Source organism: Saccopteryx leptura, chromosome 9 (genome assembly GCF_036850995.1).
Source record: "Saccopteryx leptura isolate mSacLep1 chromosome 9, mSacLep1_pri_phased_curated, whole genome shotgun sequence".
In the NCBI taxonomy this organism is placed as follows: Eukaryota; Metazoa; Chordata; class Mammalia; order Chiroptera; family Emballonuridae; genus Saccopteryx; species Saccopteryx leptura.
The window spans coordinates 46,168,803-46,186,993 of NC_089511.1; the positions used below are offsets into that span (position 1 = coordinate 46,168,803).

The window sequence follows — 18,191 nt, forward strand, 5'->3', positions numbered from 1 at the left end:
GCCTTAAGCAAGGGGTCACTGGCTTAGCTAGAGCCCCCCCCCCCCCCGTCAAGGCACATATGAGAAAGCAATCAATGAGAAAATAAAGTGATGCAACTACGAATTGAGGGAATCATCTCTCTCCCTTCCTCTCTCTCTCTCTCTCTCTCAAAAAGAAAAAAAAGAAAAAGAAAGGAGAGATATGTGGCCAAGTTGCCCGTTAGCCCAGATGACACACCAACCATCAGATGTGTGAGTGAGGAGCCCAGATCACCCAGCTTCAACCGAGCTGCCAGGTGACCACTGAGACCAACTGAGCTGGCCCAGGGCAGAAATGACCAGCCAAGTCATAAAGTCATAAGAAATACAAATCCACATTTAAAACCAGTTTTGGAGTGGCTTGTTAAGCAGCAAAAGCTAACTAATATGCATGTTAAATTTTTTAGGTTTGTCAAAACCCATCCAACAGATCTAGATTGTTTTTTGTTCTTGTTTTTGTTCTGAATATGGAAGCTCTTCTTGATCTTGCGTGTACTCTTCAAGCCTTCTACAGGTTATCTCCCAGCCAGCCCCATTCCATATTTCACAACTAATTTTGGGTCTTTTCTCCTAAATATGACTGGATAGGCTTACCAAAACAACGTGTCCTGCAGATCATTAGAGGGCATGGGCACCTAGAAGTTGAAGGTTGAGTAAGTTAATATCTTCAAACATGGGGCCTGACCAGGTGGTGGCGCAATGGATAGAGCATCAGACTGGGATGCCGAGGACCCAGGTTTGACACCCTGAGGTCACCAGCTTGAGCACGGGCTCATCAGCTTGAGCCCAGGATCGCTGGCTTGAGCAAGGGGTCACTCGGTCTGCTGTAGCCCCCCCAGTCAAGGCACATATGAAAAATCAATCAATAAACAACTAAGGAAAGGCACATATGAGAAATCAATCAATGAACAACTAAGGAACCACAACGAAGAATTGATGTTTCTCATCTCTCTCCCTTCCTGTTGTCTGTACCTCTCTCTGACTCTCTCTGTCTCTGCCATAAAAAAAAAAAATCGCCCTGGCCGGTTGGCTCAGTGGTAGAGCGTCGGCCTGGCATGCAGAAGTCCAGGTTCAATTCCCGGCCAGGGCACACAGGAGAAGCGCCCATCTGCTTCTCCACCCCTCCCCCTCTCCTTCCTCTCTGTCTCTCTCTTCCCCTCCCGCAGCCGAGGCTCCGCTGGAGCAAAGATGGCCCGGGCGCTGGGGATGGCTCCTCGGCCTCTGCCCCAGGCGCTGGAGTGGCTCTGGTCACAACAGAGCGACGCCCCGGAGGGGCAGAGCATCACCCCCTGGTGGGCGTGCCGGGTGGATCCCGGTCGGGCGCATGTGGGAGTCTGTCTGTCTCTCCCAGTTTCTGGCTTCAGAAAAATACAGGGGAAAAAAAAATCTTCAAACATGGGACTGCATCATCCCTTGTCTCTAAAAGGCTTCCTTCTTGTCCAATTTATTTATTTTTGTTTTTGTAATGCACATTCATCACTCTCTCTCTGCCACAGATAACCATTCTAATGCTTTTATTATACACCTTTTTGAATATATGTGCTCTTGTAAATTGCATGTTTTATGTATATTTTTTTCTCATACTGGTTTGTGCTATAAATTGTATTGTTCCTTTTTTCTTTCAACCTTTAGAAACCCACCCTCATTGTTAAGTGAAAAGTGGTCCAATTCTTGTTTTTGTTGTTGCTACATGTTCTCCATGCTTCATGTTATGCATATACACAGACAGGTAGATGGATACATAGGATAATTTTTTTTTTTTTTTCATTTTTCCGAAGCTGGAAACAGGGAGGCAGTCAGACAGACTCCCACATGCGCCCGACCGGGATCCACCCGGCATGCCCACCAGGGGGCGATGCTCTGCCCCTCTGGGGCGTCGCTCTGTTGCATCCAGAGCCATCCTAGCACCTGAGGCAGAGGCCACAGAGCCATCCTCAGTGCCCGGGCCATCTTTGCTCCAGGGGAGCCTCGGCTGCGGGAGGGGAAGAGAGAGACAGAGAGGAAGGAGAGGGGGAGGGGTGGAGAAGCATATGGGCGCTTCTCCTGTGTGCCCTGGCCGGGAATCGAACCCGGGACTCCTGCACGCCAGGCCGACGCTCTACCACTGAGCCAACCGGCCAGGGCCGGATAATTTTAAAGTATAGGCTTGGTTTTTATAGTTAAAAAGCCATTTACAATTAAAATGTTCAGATATCATGTTGGTGATGGAGAAAATGGGGAAATATTGCACAAAGGGCACAAACTTCCAGTTATAAGAATAACAAGTATGAAGATCTAACATGCAGCATGGTGATTATAGCTAACAATATTGTATTATTTACTTGAAGGTTGCTAAGAGAGTAAATCTCAAATGTTCTCACAACAAAATAGAAATGAGCCTGACCAGGTGGTGGTGCAGTGGATAGAGTGTTGGACTGGGATGCCAAGGACCCAGGTTCGAGACCTCAGGGTCACCAGCTTGAGTGCAGGTTCATCTGGTTTGAGCAAAAGCTCACCAGCTTGGACCCAAGGTCGCTGGCTCGAGCAAGGGATTACTAGGTCTGCTGAAGGCCCACAGTCAAGGCACATATGAGAAAGCAATCAATGAACAACTAAGGTGTTGCAATGCGCAACAAAAAACTAATGATTGATGCTTCTCCTCTCTCTCCGTTCCTGTCTGTCTGTCCCTGTCTATCCCTCTCTCTCTCTTTGTCTCCGTAAAAAAAAAAAAAAAAAAAAGAAATGGTAACTATGTGACGGGATGGGAGTGGTAACTAATGCTATGACAATAATCATTTTGCAATTTATAAATGTATCAAATCAACACATTGTACACCTAAAATTTATACAATGTTATATATTAATTGTATCTCAAGTAAGCTGAAAAAATGTTCAATTATCTTATTCTAACTGCATCTAAGGAGACATAAATTAAGAGTGTGTGAAGGGTAGGGCTAAACAGGAATGGAATAAATGAAAAAAATATGTAATAAGATTGCCCTAAATAAAATGTAGTTTTTTCTCAAAAAAATAAATAAATAAATTTTTTAGGTTTTTTTTTTTAATGTATCATACTGCTAAAAAAACAAAAGTATAGCTGACTTGTGGTGGCGCAGTGGATAAAGCGTCGACCTGGAAATGCTGAGGTCGCCGGTTCGAAACCCTGGGCTTGCCTGGTCAAGGCACATATGGGAGTTGATGCTTCCAGCTCCTCCCCCCTTCTCTCTCTCCCTCTCTCCTTTCTCTCTCTCTCTGTCTCTCCCTCTCCTCTCTAAAATGAATAAATAAAAAAATAAAATAAATTTAAAAAAGAAAAAAAAACACAAAAGTATAAATAGAGCCAGTTCTCATCACTCACAGATTCCATATTTCCAAATCCATCTCTTCACTAAAATTTATTTGTAACCCCCAAACTGATACGGTGCTTTTGTGGTCATTCACAAACATGCACAGAATGGTGAAAACTTGAGTCGCCCAACACCCATGCTCCCAACTGAAGTCAAACAAGGCCATAAACTGTGTTCTTGTTTCAGCTTTCAGACAGTAACAAGTATGCTTCTCATGGTCTATTTAGTGCCACGTTTTCATATTTTTGTGCTGTCAGTGATTTTGATTTTTAAAATGGCCCTTAAGCCTGACCTGTGGTGGCGCAGTAGATAAAGCATCGACCTGGAAATGCTGAGGTCGCCGGTTCGAAATCCTGGGCTTGCCTGGTCAAGGCACATATGGGAGTTGATGCTTCCAGCTCCTCCCCCCCCTTCTCTCTCTCTGTCTCTCCTCTCTGTCTCTCCCTCTCCTCTCTAAAATGAATAAATAAATAATTTTTTAAAAAAAGAAAAAAAAAATGGCCCTTAACCATAGTACTAAAGTGCTGTCTGGTGTTCCCAAGTGCAAGAAAGCAGTGATGTATGTAGTACTTAGGAAAAGAAATGTATGTGTTAGATTAGCTCTGTTTAGGAATGATTTATAGTATTATTGGCCATAAGTTCAATGTTAATAAATCAACAGTAGATATTAAATAAGGTATCTTTAAACGAAAACACACATAAAAGAAGGATCTGTATTGATCAGATGACAAAAAAAAAATATGATCAGAGGCTTGTAGGAACCTAACCCTTTATTTCCCTAGGAGCAGTGATTCAGTGTTCACTAATTCAGTGTTCACAGTGACTTTACAGAACAGAACTTACCACCAGCCCCTTGTTACCCAGGGTATTTTCCCTAAGAGAAAGGGTCTCAGGTGCCTTTGCTGCCACCTCTGAAGACTCCAGATATGTCCCTTCACTGCAGGAGCATAAGAATGAAAGAAAGGAGGCCTGAGCAGATGGGACTCACCGCTAGAAGTACCTCGACGAATGTCACCTGGGAGGGGGCTAGGGCTGCAGGGCACCGACTCTGTGGCAGCTTTGCACATGTCCTGTAAAAAAAGGCACCTGAGTTACCACGGGGACAAGGGCATGAGGTGGGGGAGTGGGGGACCCAGAAATTTAAGCAAATCTGAGCTACTAGAGAAAAAGATTTTTACTCATTTCACTCCTAACCAAAAGAAAGTATCAGAAAAACTCAGAGGTCATTCTACAAAGCACCTGACCGGTGCTCTTCAAAACTGTCAAAATCATGTCAAATCACTATTTTGTACACCTGAAACAAATATAATAGTGTATGTCAACTGTAATCAAAAAATAAATTTTTGCTTGACCAGGCAGTGGCACAGTGGATAGAGAATCAGATTGGGATGCAGAGGACCCAGGTTCGAAACTCCGAGGTCACTGGCTTGAGCATGGGCTCATCTGGCTTGAACACGGGATCACCAGCTTGAGTGTGGGGTTGCTGGCTTGAGTGTGGGATCACAGACATGACCCCATGGTCCCTGGCTTGAACCCAAAGGTCACTGGCTTAAAGCCCAAGGTCACTGGCTTGAGCCCAAGGTTGCTGGCTTGAGCAAAGGATCAGTCACTCTGCTGTAGTCTCCCAGTCAAGGCACATATGAGAAAGCAATCAGTGAACAACTAGGTAGATTCAATGAAGAACTGATGCTTCTCATCCCTCTCAGTGAAGAACTGATGCTTCTCATCTCTCTCCCTTCCTGCCTGTCTGTCCCTAACTGTCCCTCTCTCTATCTGTCTCTGTCTCTGTTGCTAAAACAACTAAACAAACAAATACATTTTAAAAGTTGCCTGATGGTGGCACAGTGGATAAAATGTTGGCCCGGAACACTGAGATCCCTGGCTCTGAGCGTAGGCTTGTCAGTAGAGGGTCGCCAGCTTGAGTGGGAATTGTGTACACAGTCCCAAGGCTCACCAGCTGTAGTCCAAAGGTCACTGGCACAAAAAGTCGAAGGTCGCTGGCATAGCCCAGGTCAAGGTACATACGAGAAGCTCAATTTACGTACAGCTAAAGTAGAAACTATGAGCTGCTCTCTCCCTCTCTCACTCTCTCTCGCCCTTCCTGTCTCTCTGTCAAAAATAAATAAATAAATTTTAAAAAATATCTACCTAAAGTAAATACAGCAAAATATTATGACCTTAATAAAGCCAATTAGCTATAACTTAAAAAAAAACTATCTTGGTCATCAAAAACCTAGGAAGACTATAAAGCTGTCACAAATCAAACAACAAATGAGACAAGTCAATAAGTCAATGTAGTCAGGCTTCCTGGAACAGAAAAAGGACATTAATGGAAAAACAGATGAAATCCAAAGTCTGTAGTTTTGTCTGCAGTTTTGTTCATGACAGCATACTACTGTTCATTTCTTAGTTTTTAAAAAAGTTTGCTTATTGATTTTAGGGAGGGGGGAAAGAAAGAGAGACAGAAACATTAATCTGTTCCTGCATCTGTCCCAACAGGGATCAAACTGGCAACCTCTGCATGTGAAGATGATGCTCTAACCAATCAAGCTATCCTGCCAGGGCCATTTCTTAGTTTTAACAAATGTACCATCACTACATAAGATGTTTATTAACATTAGGGAAAACTAAGTGAAGAATACACAGTAACTTTCTGTACTATTATTGGAACTTTTCTAGAAATCAAAAATTATTCACAAATTTAAAAGTTTAAATAAAAAAAAAAAGGTGCCCTAGCCAGGTAGCTCAGCTGGATAGAGCATCGTCCCAACACACCAAGGTTGTGGGTTGAATCCTTGGTCAGGGCACATACAAGAATCAATCAATCAATATATAAATAAATGGACCAACAAATCAATGTTTTTTTCTCTCTCTCTCTCAAATCAATCAATAGCTTGACCAGTGGTAGCATAGTGAATAGAGCATTGACCCAGAATGCTGAGGTCACAGGTTTGAAACCATAAGATTGCCAGCTTGAACATGGGTTTGTCGGTTTGAGCATGGGTGGCTGGCGTGAACAAGGGAATCATCAACATGATCCCAAGGTCACTGGTTTGGGTCCAGAGGTTGCTGTCTTAAAGCCCAAGGTCATTGGCTTGAGCAAGGGGTCAAGGCACGTATGAGAAGCAATCAATGAACAACCAAAGTGACAATGCAACTACAAGTTGATGCTTCTCATCTCTTTCCTTCCTGCCCGTCTCTCTCTCTTGCTAAAAAAGAAAAAAGGAAAAGCAGTTTTGCTCTGTGACCATGATACTCAGACAATGTTCCTGGCTTGAGAAAGACCTCAGTGTGGGTTCTTGTCCGGCATGAGGACGCTGAGATGGAGGAAGCTACCGGAAATGAGAATAACCCAGTGCCACCATAGGGTGAAGTGGAGTGCTTGAGAGTGCAGCTCTGGAGCAGGTTTCCTCCTCAGTCAAGCAGAGGGAGGAGCAAGTGAGTTCATATGCAGAAAAAGCGCAGACAGCCTGGCTTGCCTGGGAGGCCACGGCAAGCCCTTGGTAAGTGTTAGCGAACGTAACTGCACAAGCACTTCACTCCAGGCCTGGCACTCCTTGCCAGATACACTATTTGGTAGATATCCACAGCCACCATATGCAGCAGAGTTGTGTGAAAAGCCCGTTTCGTCAGAAAAATACAAAAAAAAAAAAAAAAAGAAGAAAGAAAGAATAAAAGCCTGTTTCAGAAAGACTCGGGGAGGTGAAATCACAAGTCTAAGGACACTGTAATGAGAGGGGCCAATAATTGGGACAACCATATTATTGGCCAAGTCACCAACTGGGTCTCACATAGGAAGCTCTTGTCCTGGGGACAGAGAAGAATCCTGGTAATATCAATTATCATTAGTAAGATGAAAACTAGTAATAATAATAATAATAATAATAATTACAGAGGGCCTTTACTAAAGTCCTACTGTTTACACTGTACTAGGACTTTATATAATGTAATACTTACAACCACCCTACAAGAGTTTTGCCTATGTGCACACTACAGATGGAGAAAGGAAGGCTCAGAGAGGTTAGGAAATGTGGCCAATGCCACACAGCAAATGCAGAGCTAGCCTTAGAACCCAGGTCTGCCTGCCTTTGTTTCCAAGCCTCCTTTTGGCTCTGTCACTGCCCCTCCACACCACCCTAAACCCAGGAATGAAGCAGAGTACCCACCTGGCGGTACACCACCTTGGCATGCTTGAGGATGGCAATGATGTCGCCCACCACAGTCACGCCCAGCTCATTCATGATTTCTTTGTTGAGATCCAGCAGCATGCTCTTCTGGATCCTATAGGGGAGTGTCAGCACTGAGGTGATAGGTGGGCCAGGGTGGATGGACCAGCCAGCTCCTTGTCTCCCTCCACCTCTCCCCTCCTCTCCCCAAGTTCAGGTCTGCTCCCTGAACGCCCTTACCTATTATCCACAAACATCACGGCGTAATTAACAGCAGGTCCGGGAGGAATGCCAGCTTCCTTAAAGAACTGGATCCACTCGGAAGTGGCTGGAGGGAGTAAACAGGGCTCATTATCCACGTTATATTCTAGAGAACAGCCACAGCAAAACCACAACAGCAATGGCTCCCACAAATTAAATGCTCATCAAATACTAGGTCCTAGGCTGAGTGCTCTGCACATATGATGGAACTAAGGCTGCCTGACAACCCTATGGGTTAAGTAGCATTGAATCCCTCATTTTGCCAATGAGGAAACTGAGGCAGGGGGAGGTTGAACAGCTCACCCCCAGCCATACTAACAAGAAGCAGAGTTCCCCAGCCCATGTGATCCCATACCACCCTTATAGCTCTGCCCTGCCATGGAGTGTCACCTGCAGAGACCATCCCCCAGGCTTGGCCACTGGCCGATTGAGGGGAGCCAGGACTCTGGCTGCTCTGCCCCAGTCCCCATCAGTGGGCTCAGTCCCTGAGGGTGACAGGATCTGCATGTGGATATAGAGAAGGATTACAGAGGTGGCCCATGGGTGTCAGCAATGCCCTGCCTCACAGTGAGGTATGAAGGTTACAAGCATAGGCTTTGGAGCTTAGGTTCAAATCCTGGCTCTGCCACTTCCCAGCTGAGGGACTATGGGCAAGTTAATGCTTGATGCTTTGGTTTCCTCAACTGTAAATCTGGGGCAAAAAATTCAGTACGTATGTACTGAGCACTTGGCACAGGCCAGGTCCTGTCCTGTCCTAGGGTACTTGGGATGCCACAGGACAGACAAAGTCTCTTCCCTCATGGAGCTGACATTCTAGAGATAACAGCACTAATGTCCCTGGGTCACTGTACAGACTCAGTGAGAAAGTCCACATAAAGGGCTTTAAAATGAAGCCTGGCCCAGAGGACAAGCTCAACCCACTGCAGCTCTGATGATGATGATGATGATGATGATGATGATGATGATAATGATGATGTCATCTCTACACACGGAGCCAAGGCCAAGGCCAGGCAGACCCCACCGATGTTGCTTTATTGTTTCTTTTTCTTTTTTTTTTTTTTTTTGTATTTTTCTGAAGCTGGAAACGGGGAGAGACAGTCAGACAGACTCCCACATGCACCCGACTGGGATCCACCCGGCACGCCCACCAGGGGCGATGCTCTGCCCACCAGGGGGCGATGCTCTGCCCCTCCGGGGCGTCGCTCCGTCGCAACCAGAGCCACTCTAGCGCCCGGGGCAGAGGCCAAGGAGCCATCCCCAGTGCCCGGGCCATCCCTGCTCCAATGGAGCCTTGGCTGCAGGAGGGGAAGAGAGAGACAGAGAGGAAGGAGAGGGGGAGGGGCAGAGAAGCAGATGGGCACCTCTCCTGTGTGCCCTGGCCGGGAATTGAACCTGGGATTTCTGCACGCCAGGCCGACGCTCTACCACTGAGTCAACCGGCCAGGGCCGCTTTATTGTTTCTAAACTTCTTTCTTGTCCTCTTCCTGGGTGTAATCTTCAAATTGACCCTGACCTGTCAGGCCAGGTTTTAAGATAAGATCACTGCCTGACCAGGTGGTGGTGCAGTGGATAGAGTGTCAGACTGGGATGCGGAGGACCCAGGTTCGAGACCCTGAGGTCGCCAGCTTGAGTGCAGGCTCATCTAGTTTGAGCAAAGCTCACCAGCTTGGACCCAAGGTCGCTGGCTTGAGCAAGGGGTTACTCGGTCTGCTGAAGGGCCACGGTCAAGGCACATATGAGAAAGCAATCAATGAACAGCTAAGGTGTTGCAACGAAAAACTGATGATTGATGCTTCTCATCTCTCTCCATTCCTGTCTGTCTGTCCCTATCTATCCCTCTCTCTGACTCTGTAAAAAAAAAAAAAAAAGATAAGATCACTGATTTCAAGTGCAACTTTTTTTTTTCTCACATTTTCGTATCTCTGAAGCCAGGATCTATTTCACAATTGATGATATGCCACAGTTTAACTGGTAATATTCTGTGTGTGTGTGTGTGTATATATATGTGTGTGTGTGTGTGTGTGTGTGTGTGTGTGTGTGCGCGCGCGTGCGCACAAGAGAAAGAGAGACAGGCTGAAAGGGAGAAAGATGAGAAGCATCAATTCTCTGGGCAACATTTTTCTTTCTCATGGTATATAACATTACAGCCAGCATTTCATGCTAATCTGTTATTTTCATTCTAGTTTAGATTTGTAAAAATTTGGCATTGCTGTGTTTGCTTGAGATAACTGAAGCTTTTTTTGGCCTGAGACACACTCTGGGTCAGATGTTTTGTAGGAGGCAGTGCAGGGCTTGGGCATATGCCCAGGGGCCACACCTTCCCAAAGAGGTCCTGCCCATCAGGCCACTGGCCTCTACCTACAACTGAGAAAGGTGCATTCATGCTTTTTTAGAGGAAAGGGGTGCCTTCTTCTACTCTGCACAGCACTAGGCACCTGCTAAGCCGAGGCACCTTGGCTTCCATCAACCAAAAGCAGGCACCTTTGTCTACGTATCAGAAAGCACCAGGTAATGATTCCATTCATATGAAATGTCCAACAGGTAAATCTATAAAGATCCATAGTGACTGCTAATGGGAATTGAGTTTTGGCGGGAACATGGAAATTTTGTGCAGTTGATTGTGGTGATGGCTGCACAACTCTGTGAATAGCAAATATAGACTATAAAAATCACTGAATTGTATCCTTTAAATAGGTGATTTGTACAAAATGTAAAATGTGTATCAATCAAACTCTTAAGGGGAAAAATAGTCCCACATAGGTTGAGGGTAGCTACCTGCCTGAAGCAAAGTCAAGGAACTGCAAATATCCCCACATCCAGGCCACACCATCATTTTATGCACAGCAGTCCTTGAATAACATCATTTTGTTCAATGTCATGTTGTTATAACATTGATGAGATGCTGTATGAATTTAACTCTTGTTTATATCAGTTGGCCTATAGTAAAATTGGTTTCATTACATGCTGTTTTGCTCAAAGTCACAGAACCTACTGGCAATGTCAAGTGAGGACTCACAGTACTGCTAAGAAGGAAACTGTGGTGCCAATCAAATGATCATCAGCCACCAGCTGTAAGACATACCCCCATTTCAGAAATAAGATGGGCAACAATGTGTATCTTGGAGTCAGTGAGGTGTGGCTTCCTGTACACACCAGGAGATAAGAACTAGAGTATTCACTGTAGTACCCCAACCCAGAAACACTGTAAAATCTAAATCAATAAACAAATGATGGTCACTCTTGTTGTGCAACACTCTACAGCAGCAAAAAGAACACCGCCTGACCAGGTGGTGGTGCAGTGGATAGAGAGTTGGACTGGGATGCAGAGGGCCCAGGTTCGAGACCCTGAGGTCACCAGCTTGAGTGTGGGCTCATCTGGTTTTAGCAAAAGCTCACCAGCTTGGACCCAAGGTCACTGCTTGAGCAAGGGGTTACTCAGTCTGCTGAAGGCCCGCGGTCAAAGCACATATGAGAAAGCAATCAATGAACAACTAAGGTCTCGCAACGAAAAACTGAAGGTTGATACTTCTCATCTCTCTCCATTCCTATCTGTCTGTCTGTCCCTGTCTATCTCTCTCTCTGACTATCTCTCTGTCCCTGTAAAAAACAAACAAACCGTCAGCGCACATGACTCTCAGACATATTCAGCAAAAGACACCAGACATAAAAGAATACATGGTTGCCCTGGCCGGTTGGCTCAGCGGTAGAGCTTCGGCCTGGCGTGCGGGGGACCCGGGTTCGATTCCTGGCCAGGGCACATAGGAGAAGCGCCCATTTGCTTCTCCACGCCCCCCTCCTTCCTCTCTGTCTCTCTCTCTTCCCCTCCCGCAGCTGAGGCTCCAGTGTAGCAAAGATGGCCCGGGCGCTGGGGATGGCTCCTTGGCCTCTGCCCCAGGCGCTAGAGTGGCTCTGGTCGCGGCAGAGCGACGCCCTGGAGGGGCAGAGCATCGCCCCCTGGTGGGCAGAGCTTCGCCCCTGGTGGGCGTGCCAGGTGGATCCCGGTTGGGCGCATGCGGGAGTCTGTCTGTCTCTCCCCGTTTCCAGCTTCAGAAAAAAAAAAAAAAAGAATATATGGCATGTTTCATTGATGTAACTTCAAAACCAAAATCCGTGGACCACAAAGAAAGGTAAGGACAGATTATCGCAGAGGCTGGCAATATTCCACTTCTGAACCTGGATGGTTAGAGGTGGTTGGTTTTTTTTAAACCTTTTCCTTGAACTATAACACAAACACGCAAAAGGCCACAAAAGTCAATAGATTTTCATAAATGTACACACCCATGTAACCAGTACCCAGATCAAGAAATACTAAAACATTTCCAATATGCCAGAAGCCTCCCACCCCTCAGCTTCCCTAAGTAATCACATCTCACTGCCGCATGAGGGCAACCAGCGCCTTCTAACAGCATGGACTGTTTTGCCTGCTTCTGTGCATTATATGTATATAAATAGAATCATAAAGGATTTGATTTGCCTTTTTATTGCTCTTATAACCAAATATTTGATGTACTTTTCTATATATACTATTAAGTCTCAAAAATGTTTAAAGCTACTACCTAATATCTGTGCTTTAATAATTCCATACTAGAGAATTTAAAGAAAATAGGGTGATAAGGCTCACAAGAATAATAATAGCTAACATTTGTAGAGAATTATGCCCAGGATTTTACATGTAATAACCTCCTTGATCCTTATAACATCCCAGCATATAGAGAGTATTAGTATCTACATTTTATAGGTGAGAAAACTGAGGCTCTGAAAGGCCATGTGGGAGATCCGCTAGACTTCAATACCCAAGTTCTTGACAGCTAGACTAGTCTCTCAGGAGATCAAGATATACAGAGGCGGGTAGGCCTCGAACAGGCCCGGCCCCAGCTCCACGATCCTCAGAGTACAGCTGTTCCTGTCTATGACTGTCCCTCCCTCCCCCATCCCGTCTCCCCTCACCAAGGTCATACCTCAAAAAGGGCAGTAGGGAGAGGGGGGTCCCAGGAGGAGGCCATAAACTCACCCATAGTCACTGACACCATCTTTGCCCTGGCCTTGATGCTGCTCCCTGGAGCCTGGAAGAGAGGACAGGGGAAGAGGGCCCATGAGTTGCCACCAGCTGTGAGTGTACGTCCCTTTCTTGCTGCCTATCTATCTGCTTGTCAGGGGAGAGTTCCTGGACTAGGGGCTCAGAGCCCAGGAATAGCCTGGAGCAGCTGGCAGGAAGTCAGCCTGGAACAGAACTCTCATCACAACTATCACTTCTGCTTGGGACAAGGCCCAGAGACAGAAAATGTCCACAGCTTGATTCCCACACACCTCAAAAATTTCTAGCAGGAATAAGAGAGGATCAGAAAAAAGACACCCCCTGCCCAACACTTCAACCATAAATACTTATTCATTTATTCATTCATTCAAAAACTGTTTATTGAACACATACTATGTGTGAAGCACTTTCCTAGGAGCTAAGGACACTAAGGTAAACAAAAACACAGAGGACAGGGTAAGAGGGACATAGAATAAACAAGCAGAAAGAACAGTTACTGATATACTGTGTCAGAAAGCCTTTAGTATCATGGAGAAAACATGAAGGGCTTGGGAAGGAAGGGGGTTGCAATTCTAAATAGGGTGATCAGGGAAGACCACTCTAAAGTGACATTCAGAGGCCCAATGCAGGTTGGGGAATAAGCCATGTGGTTTTGCAGAAGAGTGTTCCAGGAGGAGGTACAAGTCCAATGCCCTGAGCCAGGAGCCCATCTGGCATGTTTGAGGGACAGCAGGAGCCAGCATGGCTGCAGTGAAGTGAGGAGAGTGAGGGTAGACAAGGGTAAAGAGGTGGGGCACCAACTCACAAGGGGCCTCAGATAAAAAATGAAAAAACAATTTTCACCAATAAGATTAGCTGGTACTAGAAAGGTGTTAAAGACATATTAGTGGCCCTGGCTGGTGGGCTCAGCGGTAGAACATCAGCCCGGTGTGTGGATGTCCCAGTGTATGGATGTTCCAGGTTTGATTCCTGGTCAGGACACACAGAAGAAGCAACCATCTGCTTCTTTACCCCTCCTGCCTCCTCTTTCTCTGTCTCTCTCACTCTCTTTCTCTCTCTCTCATGGCTCAACTGGTTTGAGTTCATCACCCCTAGGTGCTAAGGATGGCTCTGTGGAGCCTCCACTCAGGCACTAAAATTAGCTCAGCTGTGAGCATGGCCCCAGATGGGCAGAGCATCAGCCCCAGATGGGGGTTGCCAGGTGGATCCTGGTTGGGGCACATATGGGAGTGTGTCTCTCTATCTCTCCTCCTCTCACTTGGAAGAAAAAGAAAAAAAGACACATTAGCACCAATGAAGACTTTCTCTTGGACATGAACAGCAACACTGAAAGGAAACCAAAGAAAATAACTTTCTCTCCTGATGAGTCAATGTTATCTGACTTCAGGACTCTGTCCCACACTGCCCTGGCCCAAACTTCCTACCTAGCCCTCAGTCTCTTCTCTGACCCTACCATCTCTTCCATTTCCTCTGCCCTCATCCTTCACTCTGCTCCCTTCCCCCCATCCCAGCCTGATTCTGATCCTTTGCCCTCACCCCTCCTCAGCCTACTCTTTGAAGTGCAGAAGCCCTCTGTCCAGCACACACAATCTACTCCATCCCCACTTTCATGGTAAAACAAAAACAGTTCTAAGAGTAAGGACTCTGGAACCAACTGCAGGGTTCAGATCAGCTCTACCACTCACTAGCTCTGTGGCCTTAGCAAATATACCATATTTCCCCATGTATAAGACACACTTTAAAAAAAATTTTTGAGGTCTAAAAACTGGGCGCGTTTTATACAGTGATTGTAGATTTTTATACTTGCATTTCCTCCTTTTTCATGCTTGTTTTTGCGCTCATTGTTGAAGACAGTGATTTGTCATCAGACACAGATAAGGACAAGCTAATGGATGGGAGTTTTGACAGTGATGAGGAATTGTATGAATTTAATGAATAAAATTTGAGTTCAATAACTTAATGTAATACATTTTTTTTCAAATTTCGGGCCCCAAAATTAAGGTGCGTCTTATATATGGGAGCGTCTTATACATGGAGAAATACTGTACTTCACCAGTCAAGCCTCAGAGTCTCCATCTGTAAACGGGGATGATACAAGCATTACTTACCTTAGACAAATGCTCTGAGGGTAACGTAAGTTTCTTTGTACAAAGCACCTAAGAGAGTGTCCGGAGCATACCAAATACTCTACAACTGGGCTATTCTTACCCTCCAGGCCTCCCACCCCAACCTTCCCTCTATCACCTAGGGGATTCGCCTGCCTCCCAGTTTTCACAAAGAATGTCACTTGTGCCTGGAATGCTTATCTCCTCCTGTCCATCTGGCAAGCCCTTCTTCACTTTACTTAGCTGCCACCTGCTTTGTGAAGCTTTCCCTAAGTCCCCATATGTGAGATTCTCCCTCTACCCCTGGCTAGGATTCATCCTGCCTTTCCCCAGCTTCTGCTGCATCTCTTATTGATGGACATGACCACAGACATCATTCCGCCTTGTACTTGACTCTCTAAAACACGCTTTCCCTCCTGGATTTTCCTGCTGGACAAAGACAACATAACTGCATCTCTCAAAGGGTAGGGCATGAAGAGGCTTCAGTAAGTCAGACAGAACAACATCTCACATATCATGTACTAACTGTGTACCATTTGCACCAAGCACTAATTATCTACTAACTATGCACCAGTCAGGCATCACGCTGATGCCTCACAACCTTCTCTTGAGTGAGGACTATTATTAGCCCCATTTTAATAAATGAAATAAAACAATGTAGCCTGACCTGTGGTGGCGCAGGAGACAGAGCATCGACCCAGAACGCTGAGGTCACCAGTTCAAAACCCTCGGCTCGCCTGGTCAAGGCACAAACGAGAAGCAATCAATGAACAACTAAAGTGAAGCAGCTGGCCCTGGCCGGTTGACTCAGTGGTAGAGCGTCGGCCTGGCGTGCAGAGGTCCCGTGTTCGATTCCCGGCCAGGGCACATAGGAGAAGCGCCCATTTGCTTCTCCACCCCCCCTCCTTCCTCTTTGTCTCTCTCTTCCCCTCCCGCAGCCAGGGCTCCATTGGAGCAAGGATGGCCCGGGCGCTGGGGATGGCTCCTTGGCCTCTGCCCCAGGCGCTAGAGTGGCTCTGGTCGCGGCAGAACGATGCCCCGGAGGGGCAGAGCATTGCCCCCTGGTGGGCAGAGCATCGCCCCTGGTGGGCGTGCTGGGTGGATCCCGGTTGGGCGCATGCGGGAGTCTGTCTGACTGTCTCTCCCCGTTTCCAGCTTCAGAAAAAATAAATAAATAAATAAAAAATTAAAAAAAAAGTGAAGCAGCTATGAGTTGATGCTCCTCATTCTATCTCTCCCTCCCTCACTCTCTAAAAGTCAATAAATAAATAAATAATTAAGTCATTGAGGTGTAGCCATTCACCCAATGCCACATCTACCAAGTGGCTTTACTGGGATTGAAAAACAAGTTCTCTCTCTGATGCCAGTGCCCATGCAGCAGTTCCTATTGAATGTTCACATGCCAGACACTGAGTATATACACATCTCAGTGACTCCACACAACCATAGGGGAAGAAAGTAAAAATGATCCCTATGTTACAAATGAGAGTGACAGGTCTAAGGTCACATACTAAATAACTGCAGGGCCAGGACTTGAACCCAAGTAAGTCCAATAGCTATGATTAACACTGGTCAAGTGATTACTACAAGCCAGGCTCTGTGATCTATCTTTACAAGGTTTTAGTTAATGCTTACCAGAAGCCTTTAAATACTGGTATCCTACAGCTGTAGAATTCTCTGCTGGACTCAGTTTCCTCTCTCCACCATTAAAAAGTCCATCTCCAGAACTGACTCTAAACAGTGAATATTATAACATTAATTGACCACTCCCCAAACTCAAGTAATTACCATGTAAAGATGCCCTGTGCTAAGCTCTTAGATCTGGAGCCAAGTCCCAATTTACCACTTCTTAATCCTGACTCTGAGGCAAGTGGCTTAACCTCTCTGGATTTTAGTTCTCTGTTATAAAACAATAATGATACTAGGAGTATCTATTCTTAAAGTGCTTAGAAGGAGTGAGTTCATAAACACCAAGCCCTTAGAACAATGCTCCGTAGGTGATACATGTGCATTAAATAAAATAAATAAATCTTCAGTGAGCCAGGGAAAGAGTAGAACAGTCACTGACTTATGTCAGTCGTACACAAAGTGTGAGCTGGGAAACAAAGTATAAGATTAGTTAATGGAGTCCATAGGACCTGAAAATATGGAATAACATTGTACAAGTTGTTCCCTTCTGATTCTTTTTCAGTTTTTGTCTACAATGTAATAGACAAAAAATAGACTGTTCTGTTTCCATTTTATTTCAGGATAAGTGTTCCTTCTTGTGGCTAGCTAGGCCAATTTTCATGAGGATAGCAAATAATTTTTCTTTTCAAATTAACTGACTGAAGGAAAATGTATCAGTAATTTTAAAGAAAAAGAAAAATCATGGGCTTTGGAAAATTAGCCAAATAGTAAGTGAAAGGATGTTGATTTCCCTGACTCGATTCCAAGTTTTTCCTATTGCTGTCTTCCTATTGCTTCCTCCCTCCTTCTACTCCCTTGGAAGTCCCAGCTACACCAATGACCTGACTGTCAGAATCATTATTACAATAGTGTCAGTCTATTGAGTTCCTACTCAATACTGTACAAGGAATTTAAACGCACATTTCATCAGCATCCTCACAAGGACCTACTACAATGCAGGGACTTTAGCTCTTCTTGTATAAATAAGGAAAATGAGGTTCAGAGAGCTGAAGACACAGGCCCACTGCCACAAAGCGGAGCTGAGACTTGAACTGAAATCTTTTGGCTTCCAAGTCCAACAATCTTTCATGCTCCCACACCCAGATCTTCCAAGCGCAGACATCACCATCAATACTAATAATAAATAGTATAATAATGAGAACACTGTGCCAGGCGCTAAGCGAGGGACTCCGACATGCACGAGCATACTTCTCACTCCAACCCATAAGGAGGAGCTGTAGTTGGATTGTGACCCCCACTGTACAGAGAAGGAAAACTGAGGTTCAGAGAAAGAAGTCGCCTGTCCGGGGCCGCACAGCAGCGCTGGGACTGATTCCGGAGACCCGGGTGCCATCCACCCCCATCGTTTGTGGCCCCGTCCCACCTCCCCCGGCCCGCGCCTCACCTGGCCCTGTGGGCTCGCGCCCACTCGTGCCGCCCGCCGCCCGCCCGCCCTCCGGGCGGAACCAACTGTCAGAACCACCCACCCCTCCCCCCGCCTTGGCCCAGAGACCCGTCCCGGAAGCACCGCTCCCTCCCCCGGAAGCCGATTGACCCGCTCGTGGCTGCTCTAGCCATCCCGCCGCCACCAAAGAGAGTGAGGTGGTAGCGG

At 46.0% G+C, this 18,191-nt stretch overlaps 1 protein-coding gene across 7 annotated transcripts in view; it reads right to left on the minus strand.

The window, feature by feature from the left end:
- C9H19orf47 (chromosome 9 C19orf47 homolog) overlaps nucleotides 1–18,096 on the minus strand; it is a 33,391-nt gene extending 15,295 nt beyond the window's left edge. For 3 of the 7 annotated variants that reach the window (XM_066348551.1, XM_066348550.1, XM_066348552.1), the window contains exons 1-4: nucleotides 12,783–12,920; nucleotides 7,751–7,838; nucleotides 7,511–7,625; nucleotides 4,333–4,414 (exon numbers count right to left, since the gene is read on the minus strand). In XM_066348551.1, the coding sequence (XP_066204648.1) occupies nucleotides 4,333–4,414; nucleotides 7,511–7,625; nucleotides 7,751–7,838; nucleotides 12,783–12,801 (304 nt within the window). In that variant the 5' untranslated portion in view covers nucleotides 12,802–12,920. Of the gene's footprint in view, nucleotides 1–4,332; nucleotides 4,415–7,510; nucleotides 7,645–7,750; nucleotides 7,839–12,782; nucleotides 12,921–15,578; nucleotides 15,649–16,546; nucleotides 16,645–17,984 lie in introns of those variants that run through there. The other 4 variants (XM_066348549.1, XM_066348553.1, XM_066348548.1 and 1 more) reach the window with 4 other exon arrangements.
- Nucleotides 18,097–18,191: the final 95 nt, after the last annotated feature.